Source organism: Echinops telfairi, unplaced genomic scaffold, assembly GCF_000313985.2.
Source record: "Echinops telfairi isolate 266 unplaced genomic scaffold, ASM31398v2 ScPeMD7_7466;HRSCAF=8504, whole genome shotgun sequence".
Taxonomy (NCBI): Eukaryota; Metazoa; Chordata; class Mammalia; order Afrosoricida; family Tenrecidae; genus Echinops; species Echinops telfairi.
In genome coordinates this window covers 2210639-2230374 of record NW_022111366.1, presented here as the reverse complement: position 1 = coordinate 2230374, position 19736 = coordinate 2210639, and the positions used below count along the sequence as shown (strand labels likewise).

General features: G+C 45.8%; 1 protein-coding gene across 1 annotated transcript in view; it reads right to left on the bottom strand.

Moving 5' to 3' along the window:
• Positions 1 to 19736, bottom strand: part of LOC101646633 (myomegalin) — a 190319-nt gene that overhangs the window by 62455 nt on the left and 108128 nt on the right. The window contains exons 8-18 of the mRNA XM_045283712.1: positions 14276 to 14407; positions 13334 to 13453; positions 12707 to 12799; positions 12354 to 12566; positions 11094 to 11252; positions 9119 to 9232; positions 8799 to 8936; positions 7048 to 7227; positions 5936 to 6130; positions 2527 to 2694; positions 2222 to 2365 (exon numbers count right to left, since the gene is read on the bottom strand). Of these exons, the coding sequence (XP_045139647.1) occupies positions 2222 to 2365; positions 2527 to 2694; positions 5936 to 6130; positions 7048 to 7227; positions 8799 to 8936; positions 9119 to 9232; positions 11094 to 11252; positions 12354 to 12566; positions 12707 to 12799; positions 13334 to 13453; positions 14276 to 14407 (1656 nt within the window). The remainder of the gene's footprint in view (positions 1 to 2221; positions 2366 to 2526; positions 2695 to 5935; positions 6131 to 7047; positions 7228 to 8798; positions 8937 to 9118; positions 9233 to 11093; positions 11253 to 12353; positions 12567 to 12706; positions 12800 to 13333; positions 13454 to 14275; positions 14408 to 19736) is intronic.

Below are 19736 nucleotides of genomic sequence, written 5' to 3'. Positions count from 1 at the left end.
CACACACACACACACACACACACACACACACACACGCACAGAGTGTGCTTCACATTATTATTTGTAATCGGGAAACACTCCATTCTATGTGCCTATAAAGAAAGGACTGAATCAACTCCATCCTCGTCACACAAACCCACCAACCACATTGCCAGCAAGTCGATGCCAACTCGCAGCCACCCTAGACAGGGTTTCGCAGCTAGAAATCTTCAGGGGAGCAGACAGTCTCCTACGTCCACAATAGAGTACTATAGGCCAAAAAATCCCAATACAATCTCGAACTCCCTGCCATCGAATCAATGCCGAGCCAGAGCCACCCTATACAACAAGTTAGAACCGCCCCTGAGGTTTCTGGACTCACTCTTTACGGGAGCAGGAAGTCCCATCTTTCTCCCCAATTATATACACACGCAGATAACTAAAAAGGAAAGCTTTTATGAATGGATTTGAAGTGATTTCCAGGATACATTGTTAGGTGGAACAAGCTAGGTGCAAAAGAATCCATCTAGTGTAGAACATTCTGTATAAGAGGGGTAATTAAGAACACAGACATATACCAGACATATGTGGTCGGTCTCCTTATTTTCACAAAAACAAGTAAAGAAAGGAGAATCGAGAAGTGAAATTGGTGACCTACGAGGAAACAGTGGAAACAGAAGAGAAGGTAATTCAGACATAGACGGGCCTATCTGAGTTTTGGATGATGATAACAGTTTGTCTTTTAATATGAAATGTTCATTCAACAATAATAGAGAGAAAAGGCCTAAAATTAAATCTTCAGGCACAAATGAACCCCAAAGATAATGTACAAAATAAATCCAAGTAGTTTTTGAACCCAGTAAGCGTAACTGTACACCCCTTATGGGGCAAATATTCTAAGCACAGAAAGAACAACAGAAAATACGAATGAGCTGATTGTTGATGCGTACAATATAACTGTTCTGAAACTATGTTGTATCTGTTGTAGGAGTGAGCAGATGCACAGATGTGGTGGGTACCCACGGTTCTCCGTGTTGAGAGGCGGTAAGGTGCAGGCAGAGGCTCAGGGAGAAAGAGCTTGTGCTGCCAAAGGGAACTAGCAGCATCAGTGTGAAATCATGAGCTAAATCTATTCTGAGGGCCCAGACACGTGACACTCTTGTGGCAGGGGAGCTTGCCCTCCCATCTTAAGTCTCCGTGTATGCCATCCTTTCTCAAACAGAAGAGGGGATTCTTGGAGTGGTCAATGGCTGACTCCAGGGCTGAGGTGGGGGAGGCAAAAGGAGGCATCTCATTACACTGGAAAACATGGAGGTGGACAAGATCTGATGAGGAAATACTAAGAGGAACCAGTTTGAAAAGTCCCGATGGGCCAAATTTGGGAATCAAATAGAATAATGACAGAAAGAGGAAAGACAATGATACTTATCTTAAGAATCCATGCTGACACAAACAAAAGGGGGTGGAGGGGACAGGAGAAGGAACGTGCTTCCTTATGAAAGGGTGCCCACCAATAAGTAAAAGAGGCCTTTCAGAAACAGAGATTCACTGTGAAACTAACTACCAACATAAGAGTTAATTAAAGAGATGTTCAGATGAAAGATGCTGATGACATTGTGTCAATGGTTGCTGGGGAACAGACTGCCCACATCTCAGGCTACCAGCCAGCAGACTGCTTCTTACCCACCAAGGGAAAAAGCAAGCGTCACCATGGAGAGACCTGGCAGGCACAGCCTTAGCCAAACGACTACACAGGATCACCAAGGCTGATGCAATCTGACATCATGTGCTCCTGATGTGCTGCCCTGAGAAGGACATGCCACCCGTGTCGTACTGAGCGTGGCAAATAACACAAGGCCCACCCTGCTCCTCCCTGCTTTAATGACACTTAAGGTGGTATCAGGTTACTGGAAAGACACCCAGGAGAAGCTGTCATCTCCATGGTCCTGAATAGCAAGACTGCTGAATCACAGGTTTGGGAGCACTTACCTCCTGCATGTCTGAAGCCCTACAAACGATTTGAAAAGGAGAGCCTGGATGCAGTTTCCTGGACCAAATTGCAGGCACAGAACAATAACCTCAGTTCAGAACAAGGCATGGGAGCTCCTGCTTAGACTAGATATGTCTGCAGCTTTTCAGGTGTGTGTGTGTGTGTGTGTGTGTGTGTGTGTGTGTATATATAATAATTTTTTTCCCCATCAAGGTAAAAAATGAAAGAGTGAAATAGCTTAGGCAAACCTACTGAGAGAGAGTTACGGGAAGGAAGGATGAAGATTTCGTCATGAAATGACCTTTGAAACTTACCTAGAGTGGACCTGGGTAGGCTGACGTCCCCCTTGGTGGTCAAGGACGTGCTATCATCCCTGGAAGGGATTTGCATTGAACCCTGAAAATTGGAAGAGTCGGGGGATTTAAGAAGATCCAGGAACTGTGATTGCGAATGACAAGGACTTAGAATAGTCTCACGCATTTAAAGTCATCAAACCTATGTAAATCCAAATGTCAAAAGGCAATACATGACTATCTACACACGTCCACAGTTCTTACTGGATCGGGTTGCTGTCCAAGACAGTGGAGGATGGAGGTAGCTTCGGCCGGTTGGCTGGAGATGAATGCTTGGGACATCATGAGGTCTTTCCCTCCAAGGTACTGGCGCAGGGCCTGCAATTCTGCATTTCTTTCCATCAGGGCTTGTCCCATCTTCTCTGCAGCAGCCTAGTCAAGGGAAATTGCACACCACACTGGCAGGATGCCCTCAGAAAGTATGATTTGTGATCGAATGTTATTTTTTTAAAGGAAACCAGTTTTGAAAAGTCCATGGAGGTCTAAGAAATACTTTTTTTTTTAAGCTTTCAATTAACAGAGAAAAAAATAGACAAGTGCTTGGAAACAAAGTCTCTCATACAAAATATTGAAAAAAAACCTCCCTCAAAACGGAACACATCCCATCAGATCGAGATAAGAGAATCTGAAACTGGTTCTGCTGCAACTCTGGCAGGCTAAGGTTTGAAGGTTCTGGTTTGAACTGGGAGAACAGATGGTTTACCCCTTCAGTCTAGAACGCTCTCTCCTTTCAGGTCTTGGTCAAATGTCACCTTACCAGCTTGGCCCTCGCTGCATATCCTATCTCCAACAGCAAGCTTTTCTCTACGCCTAGTTCCTCTACAAAACATTTGCCATGACCTGATACGTCTTTTGGGCGTCTCTACCTCCTGAAACATAATTTTCTAGAATGTAAAGTTCTTTTTCTTGCCTATGAGCATACCTGTGTGTCTCTCTCTTTGTTGTTTATTTTCTGCCCCTTCCCTGCCCTTTCTCCCACCCTGACCTCCCCAATAACCTCCGATGTCTTTTGATGTGAAAACTGTTTTCCTTGATTTTTTCCTTTATAATAGTGGTCCCATACAGTATTTGTCTTTATGAGATTGATAAGCTTTGGTGAGCACAATGTTCCAAACTCATCCATGTTACCAGGTGTTGACAGTTTCATTGTTACGCTTCCGGGATGCACAACATGGAATATAAATGTCTTAAGGGGCAGGTACTTTGATGCTTTGTTCCCTGCTGAATTGCAGGCAGCCGCAACAGTCTCTCTGGCACATCGCAGCATTCGAGACTCAATTACTGAATAAATTATGCAGATCGCTAGTTTATCAGACCACATACTCTGGGAAAATCTGAACCTGGAAACCACCAAACCCAGTCTGTTTCCCTCGACAGCCAGTTTTCCTGCACTGGGGCCACGACGAGCGAGAGTCTTACCTGCGGGAAACCAAGCTAGAGTTTGACCCGTGCCAATTACTGCTTTGGAAGGCTGCACTTAGTAAGAAAACTGGAGATAATGAATGAAAGCAAAGCGAGAATGGGAACAAGGTTAGCTGTGTCACAGTCCCAAGCGTCTCTGGGAAGAAGTGCTCCCTGTTCTAGAAGACGGGCCGAGCTTTCCTCACAATGACTAAGAAAAAAGAAAAAACAGAAACCCTCCGTAATGTCGGCTCTTTGTGGGGATTGGGGCAAAACCATCTTTCAGTACATTATTAGTTTGCCTTGATAAGTATCCCTGTGAAAATTACCGTGGCTAAGAAAAACATTAACAACATATGAGACATGTTCTGTCGTCTCTCTGCCCTGGCATCCTTCCTCTAGTGAATGTCCACTCCAGCTTCTCAGAGTGGGACCCACGGGCCAGCAGCAGTAGCATCGCTATCACCTAAGGCACGCTCTCAGGTGCCCCTTTATACGTCTCTGGGACGAGCTCGGGACTCTGTCTGTAGGAAGCTATCCAGGTGACAGGGAGAGAGCTGGCCCAGGCCCAGAACTCAGTAACACAGCAGCCTGGCCTTGCTCAGCCACGGACTCTATGTGACCTCGCGGGGATCCGGCCAGCCTTCAAACTGTGCCTCCTTTCCGGGAAAACAGAAAAACTCGTCTTTGTTTACCGACCATGACCTGCAGGCCAGGGAGTTTTTATACCGTTTCTGTGAACGAGAAAGGCCTTGCACCGGTTAGTGCAGGAACTGTGCGGTTTAGTGCGTGGGTCATCTCAATGAACTACCGTAGGTATGTACCGTGTGGCAAAGGCAATGAGTGCTCGCTGACGCCAGGAGGAAACGGGTGCTTGCACACGGCTGCTGTCTTAGAAACATTTGCACACATGTCCTTGGTGGGGATTCTGGATTTTGATCTTCAGAGGGTCTGCTCTGCTTGGACTGTTTCTAGTTTCAGGAGCCTGAGATGTGGTGACACAAGTGCCTTCTGGAAGCCCCCTCCGCACTGTGATGCTTTCAACGTATGACGCCAGGAAGGCAGGGCGTGTGGGTGGGAAAGCTGTCCAGGTGACTCTTTCTACTGTCAAAAACTGAGACGCGGATCTGAATAAATACAACCAAGGTCTTCTTCTTGAACTAAGAAGCTTTAAACATATTTCTTAATCTCCTGGGTCTATTTTTTTTTATTACCTGTAGTTAAAAATTAAAAAAAATTCTTTCTGAGGTGTTTGTGCAGGTCTGTTCTAAAAGCAGCATCTGGCACACTTGTAGGCAGTTGCTAACACAACATGACTTTTTGTGAGTGGGTCCAAGAACTAGAGGAGTGCACGATCACAAGAGCCCACAACTCAAAACTCAAACCCAATTCACGGCCACCAGTCATTTCCAACCCATCGGGACCCTATAGGATAGGGTAGAACTGTCCCTATAGGTTTCCGAGATTATAACTGTTTACAGGAGTCGAAAGCGCATTTTCCTCCCATGGAGCGTACTGATAGTTTCGAACTGCTGACTCTCATCCCCACTAAAAACGGACTACCAGGATATTCCTAGTTACTGGTCCCTCAAATCGGCACAGCAGCACCACAAGTGTGGCAGCCCAGCCTCGAGGAGAAAAACCTGTGGAAGTTAAGGTACATTCGCCTTTTACTTTAGAAACACTCATCCAGTACCATGATTCTGAGATTAACATACCCCGCACTGGCCTGAAGTCATTCTTATCCTGGCCTTTGTAAAAAAAGCACAATCTCCTCATGAATCTCAAAAATCATTGAGATTTCACAGGATTTCAGAGAAAAGATGGGAAGTGCAAATTTTCTCATGGCTTGGCTGGAAATGCAAAATATCATGTAAGTCTTGATATTTTAGCATCAGAAATGAAAACCTTCCAGAATGCCACACTCCTTTCTCTTCAAAACGAACCAACTATTAAGCAAAAGAAAACAAGTGCACAATGAAGTCCGCTGTTATATATGTATTGTGAAGGCATCCTTCCAAATGCAAACGGGTTCTACAGACAGCTATTTTATACCTTAATGGCGGGTGTAGTCCAGCTAATAAACTGAAGAAGTTGCTCAACAGCGCTTCCTGGTAGAAAGAGTCCACATTTGACCAGGTCCGCATGCTTCCTACCCTCAGCCTGTGGACACGGTAGTTGAGACCCTGCGGGTCTCTGCATTGGTCCTTACCTGGCTCTCCTGCTCCCTCGTGCTCATGGACTGCAGCAGGCCCTGCGTCTCCATTTCATGCTCCACGGCTTGCTTGTTTCGATCACTCAGAAGGTCCTGGAGCATCCTCTCCTTCCGCTGCAGGCGCTGGCACAGCTCCCCGGCTATTTCACTCTGCCCTGGGCCGAGCTTGCACAGCAGTGTTGCACTCAGATCCTAATAGAGAAGGGACGGGGTACGTTTCTGGTGAGAAGAAATTCCCTCTACTCCATATCAAAGGGTTTCTACGGCTATCGTCCAGAAGACAGAATGGATTCCACTGAGCTATGTCATTCTTGGGGGCAAGGTTCATAGTTTATCCTAGTGCAGATGCCCAGATGGGGCACAGGATTGTAAACGCAATGTCCATGATGCACGCACACCGATGCTGAGACTGGCAATGCGCATACTGCCCTCTGAAAGCAGTCCTTCCCCCGTTTGCTCAGAACCCGGAACAATTAAGTAGAGAGGCCACTCATTTCATTTATTTTCTCCCCGTGTAACTGCATAAAGCGAGCACAAACTGCTCACTGGATAGATATAAAACGAGCCCTGTGTCTTTATGAGCTTGGTGATGCAGTTCCTATTTCTATACTGAGAGGCAGTGTGCGGTGGTTAACACGGCAGAGTCCTTCCGTCTGGGCTGAAGACCGGCTTGGTCACTTTTTGACTGTGTTCCCTCGGGCGACTGACTTAGCCTCAGACATCTGCTTCCTGGTCTGTAAAACGAGGATAATAATAGTATGCGCCTCAGAGAATTGTGAGGATTCAATGAGTTAATAACCGCTGAGACCTTAAAGCAGTGCCTGACACGCCATACGCGCCCAATAAAAGTGAGCAATCGTGTTGTACATGCATTTTGTAACGCTCATTAGTTCTCATATAACTTCTTTGAGAAAGATAATTATCACCTTATGTTTACAAGCTTGAAGGGGGGAAAAGGCGGGGGCAGTGAAAGTCCCTGGCTTTCCCAGGCACAGAACAGATTTAGAGAGCTTGGAGACTGACATCACTGGCCTCCCAGGCCTCAGGCATCCTGATCCCGGGCTGAGATTACGTAATCCCTAAACCAACTGTCTTCACCAAAGTCTTGCCTCCACTTCCTTGTTCCTGTCGTGCAGAGACGTCTGTAACTGCTGGACGATACTTTCTTGCTCCTTCTGCCAGTGGCTGAACTTGGCCTCCAGTTCTTCTTTCAACCACTGGAGGTTTCGGCAGGTAGCAGAGAGTTGTTCCACTTCCAGGCCTTTGGCCCTCAGGAGACTCTCCATACTCTGAAGTCACAAAGAGAGCAATGCCAAGTCAGAGGGGCAGGCTGACTCCTCCGGACAGACGAGAAACGGGACCCCCTTTAAAGGACCAGCTCACGGCAAGGTTCCACGCCTTTGCCAAAAGGAAACAACCTAATACCCAACCTAACAATGCCATGCGCGTCCACTTCGTTTTTAGAGAGTCACTTCTAGGCTGCAGGGTGATCAATAGCGTCTACGTGATCAATGAAGTGTTGTATGCAAGCAGGCTGTGTTAGAGAGGCCAGAAGAGGCTCTGCTTGCAGGAGTGACAGACGGCTAGGCATACAAGTTCTAAAATAAGTATGCCAGGAAAAGCCCACAAGAAATGCTTAATAAAATAAGCAAGGTGCTGATTTGGGCAATAAATCGCTGTGGAAATAGTATTAATTAGGAAAACAAAATTTCATAGTTCTGCCTCAACAATACTTTGTGAAAGTACATAGAGATTGACAAGGGTTGGAAATCAATGAGACCTGTCGCGCTGCGTCAGGGCTACCTCCTCAGAACCCTACAGGGCAGGGCAGAACTCTCCCGCACAGTCCCAAAGCCGTGACTCTTTATGGACGCGGCCTGCCACACCTCTGCCTTCTGTAAAGCGGCGGGGGATTCAAACCACTACCTTTCAGTTCATAGCCGAGTGCTCACCCACTGCACCACCAGAGCTCCTTAGACATAACTTAAAACAATGTAAATGGGAACCAATACGCACTGCCTCCCCACACGCACACACAAAGCTCATAGTCTGAAAGGAAGTAAAGGACCGACAGGTCCCACTGCCTAATCTAAAATGGAACCGGGAACCATGATCTCTGTGTGCTTCTGTGGCCTTTAGTTCATTTGTTTTTGGCACGCATACTCGTTCATATTCATCAGGGTAGGTGGCAGGAGCGCTCTGGTGGCCCCGCGCTTGCAGTGTTCAGCTGACTGCAGCCCCCAGGTTGCGCCACTGGAGAAGAGGCGGTCTACTGAAAGGTGGCTCCAGGTTTAGTATTCTCTGCTTTCTTTTTGACTGAGGTTTCTCTCTGTTTCATTGTTTGGGGGGTTTTCTTTTTGTCACGTGCGACTTTCTGTATATAAAATCCAGAAGAGATAATTCTATAGAAATAGTAACTGGATTAATAATTACTTAGGAGCAAGGGAGGGAAGGGTGGGGGAGAAACGGGGAGCTAACAGCAATACAAGAAAGAAGAAAATGCTCTGAAATTGATTGTGGTGAGTGATGATCACACAACTCTTCATAAGATAATGGAACCATTGAATCGTATGATATGTAAATGATATGCCGAGAAAGCTGTTTTAAAAATATAAAATTATGTCTTGACTTGATATATAAAAAGAACAAGAAAAGATTATAGTCTAGGACACCTTAGGAGGTGGGAGTGCTGTGAGCTGGAATCATTGGACACTGGTTTCATTTGGGTTCATAGTCCTATTTGCAAACGGATGGATGTAAACAGAGATACGGATTTTTTTCGGATGAAGCAAATACCCTGGTTTTCAGGGGACGAGGGAGGAGCGGGAGCTGCCAAGCCATCAGCCAGTTTTGCTCTTACTTGCATGGTAGCTTCGTTGGAGGAAAGGACCCCACGCAGCCGTTCCACGTCCTGATCTCGTTCCCGGACAGCAAGGTGAAGCTGTCGCAGTTCTTTTTCTTTCTCTTCTAGCGCCGAGAACTTTTCATCGATAGCCCGCTGCGAGGCAGAGTAAAGCTGCGTCACATTCTCTTTCCTGGTCACCCCGCTCAGAACACGTCACCACATAACGGCGTGGAAAACCAATCCCCGAAAGCAGTGCGTGAAGCAGACACACGAGTCTACCACACCTGCGTGGGCAGGATAATGCGGAGCGCAGTGAGCAAAGTCAAAACACATACCTCCAGGGCAGCGTCTCTATCCTGGACCCGCTGCCGAAGCTTCTCCAACAACATTTCGTTTGCTTCTGGGGTTTTGTCTGAGTTATTCCGATACTGCAGGAGCTCCTGACATTCCTAAGGAGAGCGAAATGACTTCCCTTTACTCGCCCGTTGATTTAACCATAAACAGACATTGCCAAGTCACTGTTGACTACTAAGGGTAAAAACACATCACCCCCACCGAAACACAGTTTAACGGAAATCAAAGACACATAAATTGTTAACTGCCCTACGATGTGGCTATGGAGGCCCTTCAGAAAGTTCATGGAGAAACTCCAGCATCTTTAAATTCCAGTCTCCCATGGACCATATGAATCCTCCTGATACAATATACACCCATCTAAGTATATCCATAGGTGGGTGACTGCGCGTGTGCGCCTGTGCATGGGAGTTCCTACGTGACTTAAGTGATGAAGGACTTGAATACTGTCTGAAAGGTGGGCAGTTCAAATCCACTCACAGGATGCCTCAGATGGCAGGGCTAACTACCTGCTCCCGGAAGGTCACACAAGACCAAAAAGGGCAGCATTTGCCAAGAAAGAAAAGTTAAGGAAGCAGGAAGGGGCCGGGAAACGGAACAAACAGAACGAGGGACGCCCAGGGGGAATGGTGAGAGCGCTGACGCATTGGAAGGAGTGCCGTCCATGTCCTGGGGCAGTCTCTGCTTGCATGGCTGAACAGGAAACTGATTTGCCCTGTAGACCGTCACCTCAACCACCAGAACAATACTTAAAATAAAGACACAACAACGACGAAGCCCGATGGAGCAGTCCTCCTCTGCACATCAGGTCAGCAGGAGTCAGCATGGCCTTGACGGCTACTCACGACTGAAGCAAAGAGCCTGGTGGTGCTGTTCGGGGTGTGCTGTTGGTTCACCACGGGGTCACCCCTACCCGCCGCTCCATGCCAGAAAGATGCGGCTGTCTGCTCCAGGAAAGACGGACAGCCTTGGAAACCCCATCGAGGGCCAGTATGAGCTGGGATTGATGCACCGGCAATGTGATCCATTCCGGTGGGAAAAACTGGACACTGTCCATCTCTGCCTACAGGTGTCACTGCAGACCTCACAAGTGGCACTGAACTGGCCCAGTGGGAGGCTTGGGCTGGTAGCCGTGATGTCAGCACTCCTCGGGAGAGAGACAAGGCTGCCTGCTCTCATCAAGGCTTATAGTCTCAGAAATCCTAACAGGTAGTTCCACGCTACGGAGTCTCTGGGACTCCAAATCGCCTCAACGGCAGTGGGGCAGCAGTAAAAACTCAGCAAAGAGCCTCAATTTTTTCCCAAATGAAATTTCCAAAACAAAGAGGTGGTATAGGTATTTTTATCGGACTCTAAGTAATATCGACAAATTATAAAACTTTTTTTTTAAAGCGTGCTCAGCAAAAGGTAAGGCATTCAATGTAACTGGAACTTGGAGTAGGTGGTGGGGCGGATCACTCCAGTCTTACTGGTGTTGGGTGCTATGAAGTTGATTTTGACTTAGGGACCCCACGGGACAGAGTTAAACTGCCCCACGGGGTTTCCTAAGTTATAATCTTTGCAGGGGCTGACTGCCAGGACGTTTCTTCCCGGGAGAAGCTGGTGGGTTCACGTTCCCGACCTGTCAGTCAGTGCACAGCAAAGACCCAGAGTAGCAGCTGTATTTTCTCTGGTTTTCCCCACACCTCGTACATAGTCTGACTCACAGCGGTTAACAAGTGGCTGGGTATTTATTGCTTACGTCTTTCAGGTTTATATGTACTGTTTCCTCACCTGTTGGTTAGCACCTAGATTCAAGGTTGGCCTATTCGCTTTAGGGCTTCTTGGTGTCCACTGCTCCCTATTCTACCTGCAGCAGGTACTACACCCAGGTGAACGGATACCTTGAGATGAGACGACCCGGGAGTTCAGAACTAAAACCTAACTTTAGTGGAGGTCATCAGTCTGCAAACTCACCTGCAGCATCTGCTCTCTGTGACTCAGACGCTGGTTTAGGTGCTGAATGTGCTGCTCTTGGGTTCGGATTTCATGGTACTTTTCGGCCTCCAGGGTATGAAGTTGCTGATTCTTATTCTGCAATTCTCCTTGCAGTTGCTGGAAAGCTTTCCGCAATTCCTAAATAAAGAAGATGCACTTTGTGAAGCAGCTAAAACCTTCACTAACCTTCAGCGAAAGCCCCTTCGTGGGCTTTAGGGATGGAGGACTGAAATTTGCCGAGGCCTGGAGAACTAAGTGCAGAGTGGCAGACAGTGACTGTGAGTGACCTGAGCGGGACCTAGAAAATGCCTGTGCTTGCGGATGGGGTAGGAGGTACGTTTGGTATCACAGTCCGCTATTTACTCGAGGTTCACAAAAGGTCTGTCTAACCGCTAAGTGCCTTTCTCACTGTCAGCCTAGGTCCTTTGCTCCTCAGAAAGCTCAAGGACAGGAGTGTCTAACACTTTCTCATCCAGATCTTCTGAAGGTGTCACCAAGACTCTCGTCTTCCTGAATTGGCCACAGATACCCTTTTTCTAATCCTAAGATCAAGGACCTGGTAGGTGAAGATGGCTTAAGCACGTGCCAAGGGAAAGAATAATGCAGGACTCATATATTCAATCTCCAAAACAGTTACTCCAAAGGAGATCCTTTAGAAACTATGTATTTTTAAAATCTTAAGTGTTAAGGTGTCTAAGAAAAGACACAGTTCATAAAAGACCTTTTAAATCTTAAATGGTTAACAATAATAAAGCTTGCATATACTCCAAGCTAAGAAAATTAAGGAGCAGCCATTAAGAATTATATGCATATTTTAATGGGTAATCATTCAAACTATTCCCTTGATCTGGGTGGTTCTTGGCACACGGTTCTGTCTGGCTGAGTTTGACCCCCTTTCAGAAGCAGCCTCTGATATGTCCTCCTCCAGGAAACTGCCCGACTTTCTTCCTTGTTTGCTGGAGTCCTCCCTGCACACGTCCTCCATAGTCTTAACTACCACACTGAAGTCTATCTATGTGACTGTCTCTCACACTACACTTTATGAAGCTGAAGAGGAAAGAGCCTATATTAGTCACTTCTGCGAGTGCAGAACTCGGTCCAACAGTGGCATCCGAACACGCCAGCCAATGTTTTCAAACTGAGTTACTTGGATTAAGCGAGTGACTCACAGGTGCAGCAGAGCCTCTCTGTCAGGGACAAAGTCAGTACACGGACCCATAAAACAGGTTAATGATTTACCTGGTTGTGTTTCCACGAAGCCTCTTTCTGCTGTTCTCGCTCACGGGCTGCAGCCTCCACAAACTGCACGCCTCGCTTGGCATCGGCCAGTTGGCGTTCCTTCTGTCGCACCAACCTCTGAAGCTTCTGGATTTCCAGCTGGCTGCAGAACAACGCACTCTGAAGATCAAGCAGAGCCACCTGCTGCTGAGCTGGGGCAGTGCCCTCCGCACCCTGAAGAGAGAGTACAAACCATTACCACGAGGAGGGCAGCCCTGCACCGCTGAAAAGACCAACAAAATCAAGACCGTGACAAGACAGTGACACAGCGCCAACAGGAGTCTCTCCTCTTGTCATACGTGACCCTCACATACATGAAGTTGTCCAAGCTGGCTTTGGTGTAGCATTTCTCGAAGCTTTGCCATTGTGTCATTTTGACCTTCGATCACCTGGTACAACTCCTCGGTCTGAAACATGAGCAAGGGAGGAGCAAACGCCTTAGTCAGCTAAATATAAATTCCCTTACCTCAGGATACAATGTCGATTAGCTGAGTGCAAATTCTATCATTTCAGAAGATCGTAGGAATTAGCTAAATGTGCATTCTCCTGTCTCTAGACCAGTTAGAAACAGCCTCTGATATGTAGGTGGACCTACAATTTCCCTGGGCTGAGAACTGTCGGTCTTGGCCTGGCAATACTCAGAAATCAAAACCAAACTCATCGCCAGCGAGTCAACGCCAACTCACAGTAACCCTATAGGACAGGGTAGAACTGCCCTGGGGGTTCTGAGATTGGAGCTTTCTGTGGGAGGAGAAAGCCTCCTCTTTCTCCTGTAGAGCGGCTAGTGGGTTAGCATTCCTCCCCTTGGGGTTCGCACCCAAAGTGTAGCACTACTCCCCTAGGGCTCCTCTGACAATATCCATTCCTCCAACAAAGAGAACACTTGCCCACTCGGAGAGGACAGAGTTCCCTCGGGGACTTTTACCTGCTGAACACCTTACCTCACTTTCCCTGCTTTTCAGGGTCTCCTTGAGGCTTTGGATGGTACCATCTTGCTTCTGCGATGACTCCTGAGCAGACTTTAGTTCAAAGCTAATTTCATTCAGTTTCTCTTGAAGAATCTGAATTCAGCAAAGGGAAGAAAAAAAAGTTCAGGTCAAAGGTGTTTGTTGTTGATTGTCTTTTTAACCTCAGCTACAACTACAAAGTTTTCCCTCAAACCTAGTATGTCGGAAATTTCTTAGGAAATACTACTGGTTTGCTTGTTTGTTTCCCCTCTCGTCTGTAGGAACCATTAAACTTTCAGTTAAGTAGCAGAAATAAGAATAGTTCCTTCACTACTAAAATGCCTGCATTTTCATACAGTGTTCTCTTTATGAAGGCGGCCGTATCCACTGCCATGTTGATTCCGACTCACGGCACCCCGGCGGGGTGGAGTAGAACTGCTTCCCGGGGTTTCTGAGACCTGCTGAAATCTTGATGAGAGCAGAAAGCCTCATGGGGACTTATTCAAATGCGTCACTGCCCATCCCTTACACACAGACCCAAGAGTTTCTGTCATTGGCATAGGACACGGCACCAGGGCAGAAGCGCAGCATCCAAACTGTGAGAATTGTCTTCTGAGCAGACATTAAAGCCCGTGAGCTGCAAAGGGGTGAGAAGCCACTCTAGGACCAAAGGCACAAGCCACCTGGTCCCAGTGTCTCACCAGGTAAAGACTGCATTCAAGCTGCAATAACAGGCCTCAAAGGCATCAGGAATTGTGACGTGTGCAGAAGCAGCTAGAACCCTGATGTGCATACAGTCAAGGGAGAACTACACTGCTACAGGAAAGATGCTCGGGCCCCAGGAATACACTCTTGCCCCAGAGAGGTTAATGGACTAGCCTGACCCACCTCCTCAGCAAAGCCCGGTGAGCCCCACCAGCACGTTACTGAGCTTGCCTTGTTGGTGGCCTCTGTTTGCTGGAGCTTTTCCTGGAGTTCCGTTGAGTGGGAAGCAGATACAGACGGCTGAGCTACCGTGGTCTCATCTGAATCTGGCTTTTGTTGCTTGAGTAGCTCTTCCATCATGGGCTAGAAGCAACAAGACAAGGTAAGTTCACTGCAGCTGCAATTTTAGTTTTATCTTCAAATGTCTTCAGCATCTTCAGCAAGAGATTTGGCAATCTACAGCTGTTGCAAGAATTTATGAGTACTAGTCCCTGAAGATAGGCCCGACTCACTTCCACCTTTACTATACTTCCTACCTTCCCTCCCCACCTTTCCCTATCAAATCATATACGCATCCCATAGTCCATTAAAGGAAGTAATTCTAAGTTTAAAGAGATGGGGCAATTATAAAACAAGAGATTTTCAAAAATATTCACTTTTTTCTTATCTTAATCAGAATTCAAAAGGCATACTGATCTTGATGTACATGCAGAAAACTATTTTGGAGTGAAGTGTATTGATGCAAGTTAACTTGAATTCATTAAAAATAAGATAGATTTAAAGATGGATAGTATTTGATAGATGCACAGATATGTGATAATACAAGCATACTAAAATGTTAATTGTAGGATCTAGATCTAAATAGTGTCTATTTGTATGCACTTTTTTTTGTACAATTTTTCTGCTTTTAAATGTTCAGAGCCACTCTTAGAAAAATAATTCTAAAATATGAAATTCTAGATTTCATATTTTGTTTCATAATCATTCTTTAAAAGTATTTGTATATGATAACATCCTTTAAAATTTTTATTAATATTAAGAAGTGAGAAAATCTAAGCAAATGCTAAGAAATATTTTAACAACTAATTTTTGGACTTCAGAAATGGGCAATTTATATATACTTACTTTGCCTTTAAAAAAAAGAAATTTACCATACTGCAAAAATAATTGTATAAGCTTTACATAAAGCATCTTGATCAAACATATATCATCCCTCAGAGAAGAAAAATTAAATATCAATTACTTTTCTTACAGCATGCCTACTCAAGTTGGGGAAAATGGGACATTTTTATGACTATAAGATATTTTTGCTTATATGACTATGCATACTACTTCATCAGTACTGCAGTTCCTGGATCTAGGCATTATGCCATAGCTATGTGTAAGCTGTTCTCAGCCTTAAAAAGTGCACGCTGACCTATTTAGAGTAAAGAAGCACAGCGGGCACTCATTCTCAAGTGCGTGAGGTTCCAAAAATGATATAATGTGTCCATACGGAAAGCAGGATAATAAAATGAATACGGCAAAATAGTATCAACTGGTGAACCTAGGTGAGTGGTACACGAGCAGCTATCCCAGAATAAAGCAGGGGGTGGGGGGGGAATTAAGTTAAATTTAATATCCAGCATCTATTAAGCACTATAATATGCAAAATATTGTGTATGGCACTGTGGGAACTAAAGCATGGTCCTGAGTCCAGTTTTGGTCTACTGAGGAAGTCAATTACATCATGAAAATGCACAAGGAAATATTCCCCTTTTTTATTATTAATCATTTTATTGGGGAGCTCTTACACATCTTTTAACAGTCCATCATTCTATTTTATTAAGCACACTTGTACATATGTTACCATCAACACGACCAAAGCATTTTCTTTCTATTCGAGCCCTTGGTATCAACTCCTCTTTTTTACCCTCCCAGTCTCATGAATCCTTGATCTATTATATATTATTGTTATTTCGTGTCTTAACACTGTCCGTTGTCTCCCTTCACACACATTTCTGTTATTCGTCCCCGTGGGGGGTGGGCTATGTATCCAACCTTGTGATGGGTTCCTACTTTCTCCCCCTATCCCCCTACCCTCATGATATCGCTACTCCCACTACTGTTCCTGAGGGTTTTATCTGTCCTGAATTCCATGCGTCGAGTTCTCTTTATCTGCGCCAGTGTTTGTACTCTGGTCTAGCAGCATTGGTAAGGTAGAACTGAGTCATGGTAGTGGTGGGGAGGAAGCATTCAAGGACTAGAGGAATGACATGTGTTTCATTGGTGCTATACTGAACCCCGGTTGAATTGTCCCTTCCTTATAAGCCTTCTGTGGGGGGATGTCCAATTGTCCACATATGGGCTTTGGGTCTCCACTCTAACCACCTCTTTCACATCGATATAATTGCTTATTTTGGATCTTTTGATACCTGATCCAGTTGACACCTCATGATCACACAGGCTGGTGTACTTCTTCCATGTGGGCTTATTTGCTTCCCTGCTAGATGGCTGCTTGTTTAACTTCAAGCCTTTAAGACCCCAGACGCTATATCTTTTGATAGCTGGGCACCATCCGTTTTCTTCACCACATTTGCTTATGCACCCATTTTGTCTTCAATGATTATGTCAGGAAGGTGAGTATCAAAAGAGTGCCAGGTTATTAGAACAAAGTGTTCTTGTGTTTAGGGAGGCCTTGAGTAGAGGCTCAAGTCTGTCTGCTTTCTTAATGCTTAACATATAAGATATATGTACATTGGCCTCTATCCCTTTCATTATAAATTTATATATTTACATGTATACATGCCTCTAACTATACCTCTATAAATAGCTTTGGCCTCCTACTTCTTTCCTATACTTCCTATCACCTACCTCCTGTCCCACTATCATGCTTACCCTACATTCGGCTCAGTAATTCCTCTCGTATACATTGCACTTGATCACACTCCACCAGGCATTCTATACCCTCTTGGCCATCAATTTTATCCCTGAGTTTGTTGACTCCCCGCTTCCCCCACCACCACCTCCTCTTCTCCCACGTCTCCCCAGGACTGCTAGTCCCATTGTTTCCTCCTCGGGATTGTTTGTCCTGCCTATCTTAAATAGACAGAAATAGGGAGATAGTAAAACAAACAACGATCGATAGTTCCAGGTCTGTCTGCTGAGCCCTATGGGTGTTTTCCAATTGGGTCTGATGAGGTGCCAAACCCTGTCCCCAGAGTCAGAAGTCTATTTTCAGGATTCCTCAGAGACTTGCTTACTTTGCTCCTCTTGCTGCCCTGTGGCACGACCTTTGCATTACATCCCACTGTGCATGGGACAGACGGGCACACTCCACACGGTGTCGAAAATATTCCCTTTAACAAGAAGGACGGAGATGTCTTAGAAGAGGCAGAATTTAAGCCAGGCCCTCAGAGGGCGACTGAGTTCCCACAGATGGGTACAGTGGATAGGAGGGGTATTCTCAGCAGAGGAAACCAGCGGGAACAGGAGGGATAATGGATGGATGTAATTGATTTTTGAGACTATTATCTTGACATAATTCTCTCTCAGATCAAGCCATTTAGAAGAGCTGAAAAGGTGCTAGTAGCAATTATGTCAATGCAACAGGTAAAACCTGGGACTTTTCTAGACACATCTGGATGTTTCGTAACCCTATTTATAAAACCATAGCCATTTTTTAACTCTGGCAAAACAGACTTGTAGGGGAAATTTTTAACTAAATAGTTCCTTAGGGGCTAGACAAAGGTCCTCACGTAAGCCTCACAAGATCATGCTGCAGGGAGGGATCCCTTTTCCCATTAGTCACCCAGGATGATAAAGCTGAGGTGTGGGGGGTCTGAAATCCAAACCCACCCTTGAACATTCTAATATGAATTTTCCTCCACTCTCTTACTTTGTAGGTTAAATTTAATAAAGGTATCAAAGAAGTGGGAGAAAATATTCTCAACTACAAACTTCTCAACTTCTCTCAGATCAGAAACACGTGAGAAAAATAGCAAGAAATAATCATGAAAATCCTGATGCAGTAGTGGACCATCTCAGAAAAGTACCCAGAGTTCTCCCCTGGGGTCTAGCCTCACTGCCTATTTTAAACAGAAAGTGGGGTGAAGCTTACCCATTGACTGTGGTATAGCTGCTTCAGAATGAATACACTCACCGGCACGGAGTCAATTCCGCCTCATAGCGGCCCCCTTGTAGAACAGCAGAACTGTTCGCGTGGGCTTCCCAGACAGCCTCACTTTACAGGAGCGAAAGCCTCCTCATCCGCCCCCGGAGCAGCTGGTCGTTTCTAACTGCTGGCCTTGTTGGTTAGCGGCCCAACTTGCTAATAGCAGTCTGGCTTTAATTTTACTCCTTCGCTCAACACACATCTCTTGAGGACCAACTCTAAGCCAGTCACTCTTCTGGGACAGAGACCTGTGCAGCGCAAAGGGAAGGTCCTACTCTCTTGGGCGTTTGGGGGCGGGGGGAGCATTTGGAGTGGACAGCTAGGCAATAAGTAAGGAAATACACAAAAATCGGATGCTGGCAGGCACCATGCAGTAAAAGGGGCAAGCGTGGCAGACGGTTGGCTCTTAGGTTACTTCAGGTTGACTGATAGAAACCAGAATACCAGGTCTACCATCATGGAATCAATTCCCACTCACAGCGACCCCATAGAGGGTTTCCAAGATCCGAAATCCTTCCAGGAGCTAAATCCCTCTGAGAGGCTGGTGAGTTTGAATTGCCAACCTTGATCTGAATGATAAGGGGCAAGTCCGGCAAAGAGTAGACTGATCCAGGCAGAAGGGGCTCAGGGAAAAGCCCAGGGTGGGCATGTGGCAAGGAGAGAGGCAGGCTTCTGAGGCTGACGCAGCACTTTCCAACAGACGTAGAATGTGAACCACATCTCAGGTTTTCTTGTCAAGTCATTAAAAAAGATGAAAGTAGGTGAGCTTAATTTTAATGAAATATTTCCTTTAACCAAGTTATATCCAAATTATTATCATACATGAAATCAGTGTAAGACATTATTAGTGAAGTATTTTACCTTCTTCTCTCGTATCACATCTTTGAAAGTTGGTGTGTATTTTCCATTCACACTGAACCTCAAGGAGAACTAGCCACATTTCAAGTGCTTACGAGTCACACGGGGCTAGTGGCTCCCTTACTGGACAGCACAGGGTACAGCATACGGGGCTGTAACACAGGCAGCAGTGGACAGGTGTGCATATATAAAACCAAACTCACTCAATTCTGACTCACAGCAACCCTATAGTACAGAGTAGAGCTGCCCTGTGGGTTTCAGGGACTGTAACTCTTCTTAGGAGTAGAAAATCAAGTCTTTCTCCTGAGGAGTTGTTGGTGGTTTTGAACTGCTGGCCCTATGGACCACATCCCCACGCCTAACCACTATACCACCAGGTCTCCTTAGAGCACAGTTTTGTTTTGTTTTTATTACAGAAACCCACTGTGGCTGAGTCGATTCTGGCTCGTAGTGACCGACAGAGCAGAGCAGGGCAGCTCCACAGGGCTTCTGAGGCTGTAAAGCTTTATATGAGCAAACCGCCTCGTCTTCCTCGTTTGGAGCCACTGGTGGGTTTGAACTACCACCTGGGTTCCTTAAGGGTTCAGGAAGTTGGGTTTTACTCTCACTGAAGTGATATGGAACTGCAGTGTTTTGGACCGAAAGGCACCCAATGACATTTATGTCTTTAAAAGGTCCTTT